General features: G+C 40.4%; 2 protein-coding genes across 2 annotated transcripts in view; one reads left to right on the forward strand and one right to left on the reverse strand.

Annotated features, from left to right (window-relative positions):
• fam193a (family with sequence similarity 193 member A) overlaps positions 1-1,481 on the forward strand; it is a 17,422-nt gene extending 15,941 nt beyond the window's left edge. Inside the window, exons 21-23 of the mRNA XM_085356848.1 lie at positions 1-550; positions 871-952; positions 1,053-1,481. The exon at positions 1-550 is cut by the window's left edge and continues 336 nt beyond it. Coding sequence (XP_085212974.1) covers positions 1-550; positions 871-952; positions 1,053-1,146 — 726 coding nt within the window. The 3' untranslated portion in view covers positions 1,147-1,481. The remainder of the gene's footprint in view (positions 551-870; positions 953-1,052) is intronic.
• A 7,854-nt stretch (positions 1,482-9,335) lies between these two features.
• On the reverse strand, positions 9,336-11,794 carry tnip2 (TNFAIP3 interacting protein 2). Its single transcript, XM_085355758.1, has 6 exons — positions 11,409-11,794; positions 10,854-11,156; positions 10,636-10,725; positions 10,188-10,451; positions 9,943-10,059; positions 9,336-9,816 (listed from the first exon to the last, which is right to left on the reverse strand). The coding sequence occupies exons 1-6, from the start codon at positions 11,727-11,729 to the stop codon at positions 9,520-9,522; spliced, it is 1,392 nt and encodes a 463-aa protein (XP_085211884.1). The 5' UTR covers positions 11,730-11,794; the 3' UTR covers positions 9,336-9,519.
• Positions 11,795-19,172: the final 7,378 nt, after the last annotated feature.

Raw genomic sequence — 19,172 nt, forward strand, 5'->3', positions numbered from 1 at the left:
CATTTACAGCACAGCCCAAACTGCGCTGCTGAAAAGGGGTTTACCGCTGAGACCAACATCCCCAATTCTCCACCTGACCTCCTCAACGGCACCTCCTCTCTACTCGAGGTCAGCAGTAAATCTAAGGGTAAGCAGTCCGCTAAAGTGCCCACCTCTGAGGCTGCTGTAAAGAAAGCCCCAGAGTTACCCAAGAGCTCCGATGCGCCTGTAAAGCTCGCTAATGGCGCTACCACTACAACAGACACCAAAGCAATGCGAACTAGGCCCGTTGAAGCCCTCGCTCCTCTCCCAACCAGTGAACCCCAGAGGGAGGAAAGGAGCAATAACAGAAGTGCCAGCGGTAAAAGGCAGCAACACCAACCTCTAGCCCAAACAAAGGAAGACAGGATAAGCCCCCCTGTGTCAAACCCCTCTCCGTCTCCCCCTCCAACCTCCCAGTCCGAACAGACCCAGCAGAACGGCAAACCTCCGACCGCAGAGTCCCCACAGCCCAAAGGCAAGACCAAGAAGAGCAAGAAGAAGAAGGCGGACAAGATGAACAGCTCGATAGGTTGGTTTTAATCTTCTGTGTGTACAAGTCCAGACTACCCTGTCCTGCTGCTAAAGTCGGAACAACAAAGTGTTCTGCATTGTTTTCCTTTGTCTCCTGGATGTTCTGTAATAAGCAAGGTTTGATCACCATGAGCAAGTCCTAGGGAGTATTTCTTAATCCAGCTTTGCTGTGATCCCAAACTCGGACGTGCTGTGAAATGTTAAAGCACCTTGGAAACGTAATCCTGACAGATTAGAACCAGGAAAATGTGTATGAGACCAATGAGAGATGAATTTTTCTGTGTATGTATATATGAAAATGTTTTATTTTTATTTTAGATGATGTATTCCTGCCCAAAGACATCGACCTGGATAGCACTGAAATGGATGAAACGGAGAGGGAGGTGGAGTACTTCAAAAGGTGCGTTTGACCAAATTCTGGAGGAACACTACTAAAATGTGTTCTTCCCTACCTCAAAGGCCTAATGTCAGCTTTCTTCCTTCTTTTCTCTCTTTTCCAGATTTTGCTTAGACTCTGCCCGGCAGACCCGTCAACGGCTATCCATCAACTGGTCAAACTTTAGCTTGAAGAAAGCTACGTTTGCTGCACATTGAGGGTGTTTAGTGAGTGACTGTCAGGACAGAATCAGTACCTTAACAGCTATACAAACCCAACCCCGACCCTCCACTTATCCCTTTACTTCCACCCAACTGTTATCCTCCTGGAACTTCTCCCGCTGTGCCCAAATCACACCCACGCTGCCTTGCTTTGTTCTTGTCACTGTGTGGTTCCAACACAGACCCATCTGGACTGATCCACCTGCAGAAATAAAAAGAAATGAAATGACACAGAATCACAAAATGCTACTCTACATCTGATTAATTTTTCCTGCCTGCTTGTGTGCTTCTAGTCTGAGTTGGGCATTTCTCTTGACTGAAAAGGAAAAAAAAGAAAAGAAAAAAAAAAAAAGCCATGGTCTGAAATTATTTTCTTATATTGGCTTAACTGTAGTCAAAAGATGCTTATTATGTCTGGAAGGTTTCCTTAAAAAAGAAAAAGAAAAAAGAGAGACAATGGAAACTTAAAAAAAGCGAGAAATGTAATGAATTAAAAGCTGTATTTGACATATTGTGGCTTACTATCCCATCGTTTCCTGTTCCTAGCACGGCCTCTCATCACACGATTGACAAGGGAGCTTGGTTAGCTGGTTTCCACTCTCCCAAACCCTCCCCCCACCCCACCAACTACTTCCACCTTATTTCACAGAAAGGAGGAAGGCGTAATACTTGACATTGTTCTTTTTTTTTTTTTTTGGTTTTTAAGTTCTGTTTAACAAACTGTTGAGTAAACGTGTACCAGTTACAGTTTATGTTTTCTTTATTTTGACCTGTAGCCAGCTTGTATCAGAATACTTTCAGAATGAAATTGAAAAAGAACAATACTCACACTATCAGTCTGTTATAGAGTGTATATTGTATTAACACTAAAGCCAAACTGGCTACTTTTAACATATTGTTAAGTAATATTAAATCTTGTCTTTCTTTTTTGAAAGATGGAATACAGTAGTATGGCAGGATTATGTGTCTTGTGTCACATCTTATTTCCTACATACGGTAAAAAAGCCAAACCAAAATGTCAAAAGACGTACATACATTTACAGATGCAGTTCACGATATGTGAAGCTACTGTTAGCAGCCAGTTAGCTTAGTGTAAACAAGGAAATGGGGCAGCTTTGCCTCGCTGGGTCCAGCGGTTATAAAAATGCACCTGCCTGGTGAGTACACATTTGGTCGGGACATAGAGTCATAGTATAATGGGAACGCACACCCTGTCGCTTCTAAGCTTTTATGTTTAAAAATAATAATAAATAAAACAGATTCATAGTGGATCTTAAAATTACATAAATACAATCTTCGATGAACATGTTACACAGCGTCACTGTTTTAACTATATTTGAGCTAAAATGCAGAAGCAGTGTGTGGAAAAACCTAAGTACACCTCATGACTCAGTAGATGTGGAACCATCCTGGTGCCTGAATGTTGTCAGTCTCTCGTTCAAGTTTGTCGTATGGACCGCGACAGACTCATTGTGGAACAGTTTTGGACATTCTCTTCTTTACAATGTTACTCCAGTTCATTCATCCTTACAATGCCTAGAGCCTGACTCACCATCCCTCTACAACCGTGCCAAACACCTCCATTTGACCAAGCCACATTTTTTATTCTAATTTTTATGCTGTCGTGAACATTACCACTTAGCACGTTAGCTGAGGTCTGTTAGGAGATGTAGCTCCTGGATTTATTGCAGTTTCTTTGAACTTGGGGTGAATTGGTTTCACTATCCACTCCTGGGAATACTCAAAACTGTCTTGTATGATTTTATACTTATACTCTAGAATGATGGACTTGGACTCACCAGATCAATAAGCAGCAACAGCTGCTTCTTTAAGATATTTGCTTGTGTTCACGCAGACCTGAATGTCTTAAATCAGCAAAAATGTCAAAACTTGTCCTTCTACAGGTGCTCACATTTGCTCAGTTAATCATTGCATTTAATGAACAATGCCTGGCTGCTACTTATTCTCTTAATTCTTATGTTAGCAGTACTTAGTTTTTACATGCTACTTCTGCATTTTGGCTTGCACAGTGTAATATGTGTTCATCTCAGGCTGTATTTATCTGCTATGAACTAGATTATTTCCTGACACATAAAACATTAGAATTTAAAGAGAGCGTGGTTTACTTCTACCATGACTGTAACTCTAACCATTCTCACAAATATTCAAACACATCTGTAGAATAACTTTAACACAACTGTGATCACATTTGGTCTATACGGGTAATCAGTTAACACTATTTTGGGCTTCCCTGCTTAAGGTGAAAACACAATGGACCGTGGCTGCAAATTTTGGCTGACAGACATAAAATCAAACTCAGATAGCAAAAACATTACACAAACCACCCCCTTATAATGTCTACTGTTACAAATAAGCAAACCAAGAAGATACACCTTTTACTTAAAAGCACCTGTATCCTTAAGTGACTTATAACTTTGAAGTTCTGTTTAATATGATTTAAGCAGCCTAAACATCAGCCCGGAAGCACAAAACAATCTCTGTAGCTTCTCGGTCATCTCAGTCAAGGTAGTCTTAAGCATCTTTTCCTCAAGTCTAACTCTTTTCAAGCACCAAAAAATAGCCCCAAACAGTTTTTGTACCAGGCTGTGCTTCTGATTTTACATAACGACTCTTTTATTGGAGCAAACCTCAAATGGCCATTCGAGAAACTATAGGTTTTAGCACTTTTTGGATTAGCTTAATTTTTCAACTCGAGTTTTATTTATTTATTTTACTAAGCTCATTTTGTGCTAGCACAAAATCTGTGTGACGTATATATATATATATATGTATGTATGTGTGTGTGTGTGTGTGTGTGTGTATATATATGTATATATGTATATATATACATATATATATATATAGAGAGAGAGAAAGAATAAATAGGACTTTGGCTATGCTACACCATTAGGTAGCTAAAATTCCACATGGCCCTTATACGTTTATTTAACAATAAACATTAAAGATAAAAACTGTGGGCACAGACCTTTTTTGGCTTCTGAAGTTGGGGCATGCCACACAAACTTTGAAAACCAGCTTGCTAACAAGAGGACTTTTGTCACCAGGTAGGTGGAGTTGCATTAGCAATTTAGCTACCATACTAACTGCATGAGTTATCATTATAATTATCCTTCAGCTATGAGAAGGGCTTTAATTTACTAGACATTAGAAAGAAAAGTCCACAAATTAATCCATTATTTATTACTGTTATTTAAATTTGTTTTAAAAAAGACTAACTGTAGCTTTATATTTGACACCAATGAAAACAGATACTCCTTTTTTTCTAATAAGCACACTCAACAATTAGGGACATTTCTGAAAATTTCTTACAGCTAATGTAAATTAGAAATCTCAAGATGATCATTTCCAAATCCGGAATTTGCGAATCAGTTGTACTTCTGCTAATCCAGGAATTTTACCCGTTGTTGCCCTTCTGCCCGTCTGTGGCTATGTTCAAAGTTGCAGGGTGAGTCACACCCTCATAAATGAGTTCCTTTTGGGAAATCCACAAACTTGCAGTCATAGTCAGTCTAGCAGGGCTTTGTAACTGAGTCAAGTTGATCCCAAGGTTTAGTTTCAGTTATGAGGTACATTAAACAAAAAGACAGCTGCCACCGGGCTACTTTGGACATTTACATGTAACTTAATTTCGTATGTGCTCATTGTAGAGCTGATTTGAGGCAATTACGAAATCAAGTGCATTCCCTCCGGGTGAAGGGAGCATGAAATGAGGTCATGCTGTGGCTTCTCTAGAAATAGATGAGTTAATACATAGTTTTCAGTGAACACGACTGACAGGACAAGCACATGTATTTGGGTTGTTTGTTTTTTTTATGAAAAAGACAAATTTTTGTAAAAGAACCAACTTGGACATTAACCGTAACTAAGCCTTTACTTCTTTCAAATGGCCTCAGTGGATTTCAGGAACTGACCATGAGTTTCAGTAACATTTGTTTATTCCCATAAAGTAAACTGGGATGGATTTTCAAGCAGTGATGGTAAACGCTGGTCGTACAGTACATTCAGAGGTTATATTTAGGACCAAATGGATAATGTGGAAGAGGAAGTGAGGTGCATTTGTGGTCATCACCATGACTTCTTCCTCTTAACTTTCCCATGAGCGACTGCTTCTTAAAACAAAGGAATTTCAGTACGAGCCGTTGTGAATGAGAGCAGCGGGGTAGATGCACTTCATACATAAGCAAAAAAGACTGGTTAGTGAGCACCAGCAGATATGACTCAAAAATATTTCAGTTATGAATGACTGTCTGGCTGTTTATAGCGTGGCCTTGCTCTCAGTCACCGGTGATGTAAGATCGGATCTACCACATTATGTAAATGCTGTGCAAAAGTACGCAAATGTACAGAGGGCAAAAACACCTAGAAAAATACGAGGTGCAAATGTAGGCCGTGATCTAAATATTATGAGAAAATGGTGCAGTGTGTGTTTTGATAAATGCAGAGATAAAGGCCGCTTTCGTCAACATGTTTATGCAATTAATAGAAAAATTTAAAAAAATCCCACATGCAGGTAAAAATTACTTACTTGCTTTATGATGTCTCTTACAAAAAAATAGACTTTTGTTGTTGAAGCTGACTTGATGAATAAAGGTAAACAAAACTGTGTACGCAGATCAGTCTGACAATGACAGGGGTGAGCGTCAGTGGCTTATTAAAGGCATCAGATCCGCCTCAAAGCTTGTAATCAGAAAGCTGGGCTTTTCATTGTTAAGTGCCTGGAGCACTTTGGGATCACATACATTTCTAAGGAGGGAATCCCCTCTTCCTTACTGCCTTCACAGTCTGCCACAGTGTCGCTTTTGATGGCTGAAACCTTGGACTTCCTCACCAGGGATCCTAAAAAAGAAGAAGAAGTAGGTGCTAATACCAGTGATCTAAGCCTATAAATCTTAAATTAAAATGATTTTCCCAAGTCTACTGTGTTCCATTTCAACTAAACGTATGTGCTTTTCGGGAATTCCCTCGCGATGGCGGGAAATTCCCATTCTTTTAGGATACACAGAAGATTAAAGGTTGTAAACATCTATTCTGTATTTGCTTGGATAAGTGTCAGACTGAAGTCAGGGTGAAGTTCTCCCTCTCTGTTCAAGTAGCTGTGAAAGCTACGTCAGTCATTACATCCTTATGCTTTGAAACCTGTTTCCAACAGGAACTGGTCTACCACTGTAACCTTTCTTTTTTATTCTTTATTTCTTAGAAAAAGTTCCCAGACATTCAGGTGGGGACGTGTGACTTATTTTTTTCCACTCTCAGATTGGTGTGTAGAGCCTCGGCGTGTGATAATTCAGTCACTTATAGACCCTGTTGAAAATGTGTAGGTGTTTGGTGGCGGGGGAGAATCCCCAGATGGCAGCTCGTGGTCTTTTTTTGTCCTGTGTGTATTTCTACCAGTCTTCCTGTGGTTGCCTTATAGGCGAGATGCTAAAGTTACCCTTCAAAGCCAAAATTGGAACCAGTTATTCCGTGGGCTTCTAAACTGGAGTCAAGATAGTGTGTTATGTAAATGAAAATGTGTGTAAATGTGTTGGAAACTGATACAGTCACCAGTATCTCCCCCAGTTAGCTGATGAGTAAGGAAACATGTGATGCTGTCTGGTAGCTTTTCAAAACCTTGGGGACTTGGGTGCTGTACCCGCTTTGAAGCGTTAATTTGTTTACAGTAGTAGTCAGTTTCACTGCTTTTTACTTAAAGCGTTTTCCGTAACCACAATAACCTTATTTCTATTGTTGCTAGAATGTCTGCCACAAACTTCAATGCGAAGACTGAAACCAAGCCTAGCCTGGTTCTGTCTAATGATCACAAATGACCCATAAACTCCCTACAAATTAAGTCTTGGATTATTAGGTCATACATACGTTTGTGTCATATTCACTGTACTGACAGTGAATATGACCATATCAATATCTCTTGAAATGCAAGAATAAAAAAAAAAACAAAAAACAGAAGCAAAAATGTATTGACATAAAAAAAAAGTTCAACTGAATTGATTGTAATTTTATTGGTATACAGGAAATATTGTGCTTTTCCTCTGTCTTTGTTACAGTGGTGGACAAGGAAAGGTCAAGTGGTCATACTAACCCTCTTAAGTCCAAGTGATCAATGACTACTCCAACCCTGACCCCGATTCTAACCCTTACCCTCCTCTTCTGTCAACTGAACACTCGATGGATGAGGCAACTCTAGCATTAGGAAATTAAAATATCAACTTTTTGCTTTTATTAACCTGTTTCCCAGACCCTTGGCCATCGTGTAGCAGAGAAAATAATCATCCTAACTGACAGACATTTTTTTGCCTCCTCGAGAATCGAAGGTTAGGGGAGAATTAAGGTTATGACCAATAATGATGTACACCCCAATGGGTTAAATGTGGCCAGAGTTTCAAAGTAATTCCAATGAGCTAAAGCTCAGGCTCAGTTCGCTACAGTTTCTTCTACTCTTGGCTGGCAATATGACATCCTAATGTCTTAATATGATCATCCCAAGTGGACACAGATTTAGTTGACCTTTTCGTTTGTCAGGGACAGCCAATTAGAAGGAGATTAGCTTAAAGGGAGAATGGCCTTAAAAGCAATAAAGATAAAACCAGTTAACAGTGGATGAAAAGCACAACATAAATGAGTAAATAAGTTATGGTGTTAGAAAAATCACTGACAAATGTCTGAGGTAAGACTATGGGACTTTTACTATCTTAAAAATGTCTAGTTATTGCGAGTGAGAAACAGTAGTTGAAAGTTGCACAAAACTAGCTTGCTAAAGAAGCTAAAAAAAAGGGCAAACCCCGCCTGAGAGTACCGAATTGAGAAAGAAGTTGCTTCGTTGTTGAAAGTTTACGTTAAAAGACCTTAGAAAAACATGTTTTCTTTCAAAGGCTCTAATCCAGTCCTAAAATGTGCCCATGGCCTGAACAAAGAAAAAAAAAAAAAACACACTGCAGCAAAGGTAGGTACGTTTTCGCTCACACAAAAGTACCGCAGCTGTTTGACTGCGTCTGTTCACTTCCTTTTTAAAAACAGGGGATGTCCAGCTTCCTGCACTTACTTCACCAAACCCATGACAAGTGATTCACCAAACAGCACAGTTGGTGCGTGTGTGTCAAACTGATACTTCACCGTGACTGAATGCACGATCTTTCAGACACTGACTGATATGCAGGCATTTGGTTTGGATGTAACTTGAGCCCTTGTATCTGCTCGCTGCTCTCAGTACCCCTGTAGTGTTTGCTTCAGCTACATAACAGCTGGGAATCTGGCTGTCACAGTACAGCGTGCCCATTCAGGCAACACTGGGAAGGGGTTTTCCACCAGGCACACACACACGCACACACACATAAAAAACACACGTGACATGCTAAAATGACATGCACACAGATTAAGAAGTGCCAGAATTTTCGTGGTTAAGCGGCTAGGATCTTGGGTGCTGTCTATCTCGAGAATTAAAAATACCACCCCATCTATAAATCACCATAAGATAACGTGTGTGGGTAAACTGTCTTTTATTACAAAAATAAGGTACTGCCGCCACAGAAACAACATCTCCACAAATAAGCATACTGCCAGTTGAGATGCAATCTTTACACAAGTCGATCAAAATTTGATCTCCAACATCTGTTTCTGGTTCAACCACGTTTTTTTTTTGTTGTTTTTTTATCCCAAACTTTTACCAAAAATATATATATTTAATGGCTTTGGTGGGGTGGGGGAAGGCAACCAAATATTGCAATAAAATGATTTGCCATTTAAACAATAAGAATAAATATGAATAGTTACATAGTTGTAAATCTGTTATTAATATATACTTTACAAAATAGAAACATGTCAAGTTCAATAGCACCACATTCTCATCTAGATGCAAAATAAGAAGCTTATGCATCGTGACTCTCTTTCATCGTACGACTCCACGATTAAGTTTTAAACTAAATGTCAAAAAAGTGCAACAGGTTTGTAATTTGACACTGAGGTATATTATATTCCATGTATATTGCATCAGTAATCCTCTTCCCCACCACAATAATCTCCCGCAATGCCACAGGAGTACTCTTAGAACCTGACATCGGATAAAAACGAATATTTTTATATATATATATATATATATATATATATATATATATATATATTCGTTTTTATCCGATGTCAGGTATATATATATATATATATATGCACCAATTGTACAGATTTGTTTCTTTATGTACAAAAAAAAGAAAAAAGGTAAGTCAGTTGTTTGATTTGTAGTCAAGCTTCTCAGAATTGGAATCTCCACTCGGGGTATTTTCTGCAGTGTAGTGCTGGTCTTCAGTGTTCAGTTACTGTCAGTAAGAAATGACTGTTATTTCCAAATCAGTGTTCTTCCATTTACACTCGGGCACACTCTAAGCAGTGGTTCAGGTACTCTGCAGCTTTTGTGTCACTGAACGTGGCGAGGCACTGCGGGCACTGCAACTCTGACATGCCTGGGTGTTCATTCCAGGCAGAGTTTGGGGTTGCCGCCGCAGCTGCAGGTTGCTGGTGCTGCTGGTGCTGCTGCCGCCTCTCAGCAGTGGTCCTCAACAGAGGCTCTGACGTGTCTTTACTTCGCTTTGAGGAGATCCTGTGTCCTATGTGCACGTGACACAAGGGAACCACGTCTCTGCTCTCTCTGCTAGCTCCCTGCTGAAGACAGGGAGGCACGTACACTGTCAGCACAAGCTACACGTACTGGACGGTGGTAACAAGTAAAAGGAAGTCCGTGCTTCTGTCGAGGCACTCATGCACCTAAGTGCAGGGCTGTTGTCTCACCTGTTTGTGCAGCTGCTGTTTTAGCTGAGAAACCTGCTCCTTCAGGGCATCAATCTGGCCCTGCGCTCGCTCCCTGTCCGCACGCTCTGACTTAAAGTCATCAGTGTAGATAAGAACCTTAGGAAGCAAAAAAAAAGTAAAAAAATAATAATTCTCTTTCACATTTAGTTTCATATTTAGTTATTTGACACTATAACCACGCTTAACAGAACTCAGCCAATCACCAGGCATGAAATCGCACCAACCTGTTGCTCAAGTGTCTGAATTTGCTCCTTGTCTTGTCTTCTGATGTCATCCATTTCTCTAGCAAGCCGTGCACACTCCCTCATTTTCTCCTCCAGTAAGCCGTTGAGCCTGGAAATCTCCTGATGAAGCAATCCAGTGTTGGTGGAGCCCATCGCAGGCATCAAGCCCTGCCCGGTGCTGTCCTTCAGCCTCTGACATAAACCTCTTATATAGTCCTCCCTGCTGGAGTCATACTTCTGCCACTGAGTATTCAGGCTTTGTACCTAAAAGGAAATTGAAAAAAACAAAACGTCACACCTTCGATCATGCACCATGTTTTATATTCCACCACTGGAGTGTTAATATTGTGTGCAAAAGTAATTGAAATGTGTTTCCTTAAGGACATAATCAGATCACATGTCTATTTTTTTTTCCTGACTGATTTCAGACAACACTAATGAGACTCACATATGCCACACGCTGCTTTAGCTGTTGATTCTCCTCCTGAAGCTGACGGATTTGGGCATTAACACTACCCATCTCAGAGGACTCTGGCACCTGTAAAAGATTAGAAAACAGAGGTTACAACAGGACCCTGAAAAGTTGAAAACAAACAGCTGTATTATAAAGCTATTTAAAAAAGAAATTACAAAAGCAACTGGTGACTTCTAAAAGCATTTACACACCTCTGCATTCTTTTGCGTAAGGGCCACATCTTCCACTTCTCCTCCTCCCCTTTTGTCTTTCTCCAGTCTCGCCATCAGCTCCTGGCACACCTTAACAGTTGCACCGAGCTGCCTGCGTAGCTGGTCGGCCTCCTCGGCCAGGGAGGTACAGAGGACACTTCTGGTGGCCTCAGCCTGCTCCCTCTCCTGCAAGGCTACCCGTAGCCTTTGGATCTCCCGGTCCTTCTCGTGGTCCGGCTGACATCTGATGGTCTCCAGCTCCAGCTCTTTCTCCCTGAGCTGAGTGTTCAGCCTCTGGATCTCCTGAGGAACAATGATGACAGATTCATGGCATGGCAACAACAGCTTGCAACTGATATGTCAGATATGCTCTATGTTTTGTTCCCTGAACACTTCTGCAGTAGAGACTGTAAAATGAACGCGTCACAGTAGACAGCAGCTTACAGTTCAGGGTAACAAACTGATATATAAAAAAAATCTATATATGGTTATAAATCACTGATTAGAGCTGTAGGGAGAAACATCGACTGTGTACAATCTTCAGCATGTTTTTACCTCAGCTTGTCGGGCTGCCTTCAAGTCCCCTTCGTTCTTCTTCTGTTTTAGTTTGCATATTTCATTGAGTAAACTCTCCACCAAAGAGTTGGACGGACTGATGAGCACAGACTCCTTATCTCCCACCGTCATGTAGAGCCTCTCGTGTCTCCCCAGCCTGGCTTTTAAGTCTGCAATAACACCGTCCTTTACAGAGATCTGTCTGTTCAGAAGGTCTATTTCCTGCCGCGTCTCATGATACAGAGTATTAAGCACGCTGTAACTCCGCATTTTGTCTCTGAGCATGTCGTTATCCGTGGTGTTTATACTGACGTTATCCATTGCGGGTTTTGTAGACTTTGACAGACGCACCAGTCTCTTAAAAATCCAGCATTTGACGCCTCTGCCTCGAGCCCCGTGTCTTTAGAAAAAGACCAACGTCGTCAATTGTCTCAAATTTGGCTCATCAGAGAATAATATCCCCCGAACCGGGGATTTCCTAGGGAACTTCCCCGCGGAGTTTTTTGAGCTTCGTCAAAAAGGAGCCATGCTTGTGTTCAAAAAGGTTCACTGTAGATATCCACAGGTAGAAAAAAAAAACATTTTATAGCGTCTTGGCACAACTTGGTAAACAAAGAAACATATATTTTAAATGTAGCTAAAAGTTTAAGCTAGGTCTCTTAAAGGCTGAAAAAAGAGAGACGATTGCTGCTTTCAATTACGTCGGAAAATCTACTACTCCTAGTTAGAGCGAACAAAAATTAAGTTATGTAAAAAAAAAAATGTTTACCGGTGTTTTATTAGTGCCACCATTATTATAAGGATGCATAGCTTTGGCTTAAAAGGGAGAAAAGGGAATGGCTTGCACTTTAGTCAACTTTATTTTATACAACCCAAATGCTGCTTGCTGTTGGTTTCTACAGAAAGTATAAACTATAATATTGAAAGGAATATCAGATTATACTAAATGAAAAACGCTAATTTCCCAGCGGTAGTTTACCGGGTTTTTACACATTCAGTCCCCTAAAAGTCACATTAGGGCATTTACTCGTAGTGTCATAACAAATTCCCCATGCGCGCCACTCATTTTTGTCAGGCTTTAATTTTTCCCACAGCTTTAAATGCACCGCAATGCATTGTCATTCAAAGAATTACGCATTAAGGACCACACGGGTGCCGTATTAATGGCTGATTTTAGGATGCAGCGGTCTATGACTGAACATTGTCATCCCGTTTTTGTGTGTGTTTGTTTGGTTTTTGTTCTGAAATTTTGGGAAGTGACACAATGTCTCTTACGGTAGCAAATCAAGAATTTACCCAAGCTGTACTGGAAGCAGCTCCAGTTCATGGTGACCTCTTGGTACTGCAAACTGGGAATACTCATGAATAAACGGATCGTGATCTTTACTTTTCTTATGCATTTTCTCTTTTTTAAGTGCTACCTAAAAAAGGGTTCACTACAAAAACGTAATTACACATGGATGACAAAGAACACCACTGATTCCAAATTAATTCATTATACTTGTTGTTGCAGTTTGTAGCTGGCTTTATTTTTATGCAATTTTGTATAAAATACAGATGTAACACATACTGTTGAATCATGGACTGATGTGCTTTTAGCAATGAATGTGTGCTTTGGATGTATAGTCTTAATACGGGTCCCAAGAACCTAGATATTTATGTGGAGGTAATAAATAAATAAATACACCCAATAGAGTACAGTGTGTGTAATCGTTTAGCTGAAACGGTTCCAAGTTTACGTGTGTAACCTTTTTCTCAGACACTTTAAACAAAATGCACAGTAACTAGCATATATAGGTCACACTTACTACATGTGCTCCATTTAGGTTCATCGCTGGACTACAAGAAGAGTGTACTAAGCATTATCGGGTCAAAATGAAACTACTGTCTAGACAGTAGGAGTACCGAGTTAAAGACCAAGAGTGTTCATCAGTTGTATTGGCCAGTGGGGAGTCCCAGGTATTTCTGGGTCAATCACACCAAGAGACATGAGAGGTGTGAAGCTTAATGTCTTTTAATGTCACATGGCAGTCATGTGACGCTTGTTACAACAGCAAGAATTGAGGTGTAAAGTGTGTAAAAAATTGTAGGAAGGTGGGAAGAAGTGTCAGGGTGGAAACTAACTGATTCCACAAAAGATTCTGTCTATAAAAAAACCTAATGCTGACCTGAATCACTTCAGTTCTCTATGGCCTTCTTTTACAGTCTCATCCTAGCAACACCACCCCTTCTTATTGATGATTCACACCTTCATTCATGTGATTGGCAAGTCTCAGAACTCATGTGACAGTAAAATGTCTGGGACTTCCTGAAAGAGTCATCGGTTGACACCTTGTGAACAGGTGGCAAAACACCTTAAACACCATTCATGTTAAGTAGTACATTAACTTGTAGAATGGAAATATATAAACTTCAGAGTTTCCGCTATGAAAAGAGGCTTTGTTAAGTACTTGTTGCAATGCCGAAACAGTAAGTCCATGGAAAATGAAGCACCAACAGTTATAATAATCATGTAAGTGTTATGCCCCCATAACACTTACACGATAACACTTTAAAGATCAGTAGTTAAATATATCTGTGGTCTGGTGCCTCTTTCCAAGGTTAGTGCTTAAAGCTTCCTCAAGCCGGGTGCAGCACTGACAAAGATTCATTGTCGGCATGAATATTGTGGCAATTTCTCTCAACTTTTCTTTTCCAGGGTGGAATGATTGTACAGCATACATTTCAATGACGCAAAAAACACAAATTGAAAGTATACGTTTGAATTTATTTAGGATTTTCTGTAATCCACACAGATTAACAATTAGACATATAGGCTCAAATACATGCATATACGCAAATTTAAATGTCCCTTAGTAAGTTACACCTCGGTGCTTTGGGCAGCCATCAACAACTTTCTGGCATAATTCTGGCTGGATATTTGACTGCTCTTCTTGGCAGAATCCTGCTTTATCCATTCAAAATCCATTTTTGATGTGTGTTTGGGACCGTAGTCCCAAACTTGGATCCAATTGTCTAAGTTTCAACCATCTAGCTCTTGATTTGAGGGAAAGGTGTAGATTTGGAGATAGTCCTCCTCTTTCATTATTCCATCCACTGTGCAATGTACCAGTACCACTGGCAGCAAAACAGCCACAGAGCATGATGCTACCCCACCATACTTGACAGTTGGTACAGTATTCTTAGATTTGAAAGCCTCACCTTTACTCCTCCAAACCTCCTCTTATCAGTGTGCCTAAATAGCTCAATCTTTGTCTCATCTGGCCATAAAACCTTTCTCCACAAAGTATTTGGCTCGTCCAAGTGGGCAGCTGCAAATTGCACTCGAACTTGAAGGTTCTGATTTTGGAGCAGGGGCTTCTTCCTTGGTTGGCACCCTCTCAGTCCACGATGATGTAAAACTCTGTAAATGCTGGTATTCCAATAGTGTTTCCAGTTCATGGCAGGCTTGGTGGTTCCTGGGTCGTTCTTGAATATCTCAACCAATTTCCTTTCATCTAAGAGTGATGCTCTTCTTCCAGACCTTGGCAAAGTGGTGACACATAAAAATAATTTGTACTTGTGTACAACTGTTTGAACTGGTGCTCTTGGAATTTGCAGTTGGGTAGAAATGGCCCCAAGAGACCTTCCAAACTTGTATTCTCACTTCTTAGATTTTCATTGAGTTTCTTGGACTTTCCCATTTTTCTGAGTATTGGTCAATCCAATTAGTGCCAACAAATAAATCCTTTCTATGCTCTATGCTGGTAAAAAGAAACTGTCAGCGGTTATTAATCATGTATGATCACTAATGAGAAGTTAATAGGCCTTGGCCTAGTCAAGGTAAAAACACTGTGGAATCTTCAGCACCAGTTATTAAAAGATTTAAGTGAGTCCATGTATAATATTTTGCCTGTGTTTATTTTGTTGATTAAAGAAAATCAAAATCAATTCAAACTTGTGCACCCAGTTCTTTAAATGGTAAATGGCCTGCATTTGTATAGCGCTTTACTAGTCCCTAAGGACCCCAAAGCGCTTTACACACACAGGTAATGGCAAGCTACCTTGTAGCCACAGCTGCCCTGGGGCGCACTGACAGAGGCGAGGCTGCCAGACACTGGCGCCACCGGGCCCTCTGACCACCACCAGTAGGCAAACATGGGGTTAGTATCTTGCCCAAGGATATTTGGCATGCAGCCAGGAGGCAGCCTGGGATCGAACCACCGACCTTCTGATTAGTGGCTGACCTGCTCTGCCACCTGAGCTACAGCCAGCGTCCATTGTACAGCGTCCATTAAAGATGCACGCTGTACAATCCTTCCATCTTGAAAAAAGAAAAGTTCAACGAAATCATTAAAAAGTCAGTTTTCGTCATTGAATATGATGGTTGGCTGTTGCCTGATAACCTAAAACAGAGGTCTTCAGGTTTTGTTGGTCTTATATGGCCGCTGATGGTCTTCTGCTCAGTGCAGGAAAGCTGTGTATTTGCTGTGGACTACCATAATCCACCATCATAATAAAATTATATAGTACCGTATATTTTATTTTTGTTACAGCATTCGATGAACTTCCAAGAGTGTGCTTTAACATTTATCGGTTGCTATTTAAAGATGAAGTGAGTCTTTTTCTGTTGTGACCTTTAGCGTTAGCCCACTTTTGGTAGGTCACTTGTGGCTGCTGCTCACTAGGCGAATGAAATAACTTTCTGTGGTATCGACCACGCTATTTGTGATCATGTGTGTGGGTGTGGGTCTCCATTTGTACTTGGACATTTGTGTGTTTACTTTACTTTGAGAACCCTTTTGTGGTTTAGGACCACGCTTTATGTGACAGTTTGCGTTGTGGTGGCAACAGATTCCTTTTGCCTACTGTTACATGTTGCTATGTTTGTTTGATGTGTGGTAGTAACTTGGTTTGTGGCTTTTATGTCGACCTTTTCATGGGTCTTGGGTTATTATTTTCTGTGTTCAGTATAGACCTTTGGTAAGGTATCATGTGCTGGGGCTTTTCCTGTGTCGGCTCAGGAATTTGTTAGGTCACCTGTTGCTTCATTTGGTGATTGGAAAAATTTGGAAAGAACACTTATTTTCCAGTTTCCCCTTCCCTTTTTCTCTTTTAGATCTCTGACATCAAGGGCTAGACCACACTGCTGGTCAGGAGTGGGGAATTAGGTTTCCCAAGTGGCCACGTGAGAACTGGGGACGATAAGGTGAACTTAGTTCTGCTCAATATTAGATGAACTGCCCACCCCTGATCTAGAGGGTGTTTGTCCTTTCTCTTTCTTTAATTTATGAGCCGGGACATAAGAGAAAATAGCTCCTCAAGTGAAAATATTAATCTTTTCATCATGAATGTAAGAAGCCTTTAGATTGAGTGATCAAAGATGAAAGAGAAAATCAAAAATAATGAACATTTACTAGTGTCAGTTGTTCTTTATCTGCCTTTTAAACACCGATTGATTGGAGCTTCAAGTGATTTAAAAAAATTACTAAAGGTGTTGAATAAACCTCAATGTGTTCAGAAGCAAATCTTACAATAAGACAATTAATTTTATGGATCTTATAACTGTTAACTTTTTAAATATTTAAATGTTAAAATACAAACTGGCATCGTTACACTTGCTGGTCACTGTATTAGGTACAGCTTGCTAGTATCTGGTTGGACCCCTTTTTGCCCCCAGAAATGCTTTAATTCTTCATGACGCGGATTCAACAAGGTGCTGGAAACATTCCTTAGAGATATCAGCCCATATTGACGTGATAGCATTGCTGCAGATTTGTCGGCTGCACACTGAGACTATGATCCGGTGACCGTGGAGACCATTTGAGTACAGTGTACAGTGTGAGAACATGACATGGTATGTGGCATAGTTATTCTGCTGGGAGCAGCCATCAAAAGATACTTAAGTAGGCTGTGGCCCAAAGTGTGCCAAGAAAATGCACACCACCACTACACAAGCAGCAGCCTCAACCATTGTTTTCATGCTTTCATTATGTTTATGCTAAATCTGGATCCTATCAGCCGAATGTTGCAAAGGAAATTAAAACTCATCATACCAGGCGACCTTTTTCCAGTCTTCTGTTGCCAGTTTTGGTGAGCCTGGTCAAATTGTAGTCTCAGTTTCCTGTTTTTAGTTGACAGAAGTGGTTCCCACTTCTGCTGATGCAGCCCACCACAGGTGTACATTTGATATGTTGTGCATTCAGAGATGTTCTTCTGTGTACTTTGGTTCTAACAAGTTGCTATTATTTTTGCTGGATATTTTCTCTTTTTTGGACCATTCTCTGTAAAACCCAGTGATGGCTGTTTTGGAAAACCCCAGCAGATCAGCAGCTTCTGAAATATTCACAAATGCCATGTTCAAACACGCTTAAATCACCTTTCTTCCTCATTCTGATGCTCGGTTTGAACTTCACCAGGTCATCTTGACCATGCCTATGTGCCTAAATACACTAACGTGCTGCCACGTGATTGGCTGATGAGATGTTTGCATAGAGGAGAATCTGAACAGGTGTACCTAACAAAGTGGCCGGTGAGTGCATATCCAGTGATCTATGATCAGATTTTTAACAGTGAATTCCGCTAGATGGCAGTGTTAAATCAGTATGTTTCTCTATCCTATAGCTGTGGGATCAAGATTATTTTAAAGTAGGAAAACGACCTCTCTCCTGTGCACAGCAATGGACCGGCTCATTTCAAATATTAACTTTGTATCTTTTAATTGCTGCAAACTTTACACAAGAATAAATGACAGTATTTGATATTTACACTGTAATACATCCAAAATGACTTATGTTTCAAGCACACACACACAGACACACAGTTACTTGCATTTACCAAACTACCTGCTCATCAAAACCGTCCAATCATCAATACCAAGAAGCAGTTTGCGTCACTCAGAATGAAGATGCAAAGTTGAATGTTTACATGACACATGAGTGTCTAGGAGTAAAAAAATATTTTTATCATATGGTGGTAGAAAATTATGCAGTTGCTCAAGTACAAAACGTTTACCAAGAATTATTAAAATACTGAACGGGAAGAGAATATAGCCAGCTATCTCTCATTTGAGGAAATGGTAGGAATACAAAACTACAAATATTTGCTGTATGCTTCGCGCTAGGCACCCCTGGATCACAGCTTTAATCGCTGGGCACTGTGTAAAATGAATCCGCGTTAGCATCTGAGGCAGAAGTGACTTTCTATAAGATGAGAATACATTGTTAACTTAATCCAAGCAGTAGCTACATCACCAGATCTGTTGCTGCTGATCTCAAAGCTGTCCAGGTCTGCGTGTTGTTGTTGATTTTAAATGGGGCTTTTATAGAAATGACGGCTAAAAAAAACAATAATGTTAAAAGATTTAACACCTGATTTGACCTCCTGGAAAAGATGAGAAAAACGCCCTAAAAGTCTGACGAGCTCACTCTGTGAGCTTTACCAGGATGACACATCTGCCAGTGATAAGTAGAGTCAGTCATTTTCAAATCCTGGACTCAAAGCTTTGCTAGTTTTCACTCTCTCCGTGTAAGTTGTGATTGCTCTGGACCTTGGACAGCAGCTGAGTGCAATTAACTGTAACTGATGGGGCCGCAGCAAAGACCATTCGCTGGGGAGGGACGCACAGTTTGAAATTGGCAGCTAGGGGGCACCAATGTTACCGGTGCGTACAAACTGAATGGAAGTCTGTCTGGAAGTCTGATTTTCACAATAAAAACCACAGTTATAGTTTTAGAGTCAAATAAAAGATTTTTGGTTTATTCAAGCGTGTTTATCTATACTTTA

This window comes from Diplotaxodon limnothrissa, linkage group LG6, assembly GCF_057381915.1.
Source record: "Diplotaxodon limnothrissa isolate DT_005_m linkage group LG6, D_limnothrissa_male_GT1.1, whole genome shotgun sequence".
NCBI classification, from domain to species: domain Eukaryota; kingdom Metazoa; phylum Chordata; class Actinopteri; order Cichliformes; family Cichlidae; genus Diplotaxodon; species Diplotaxodon limnothrissa.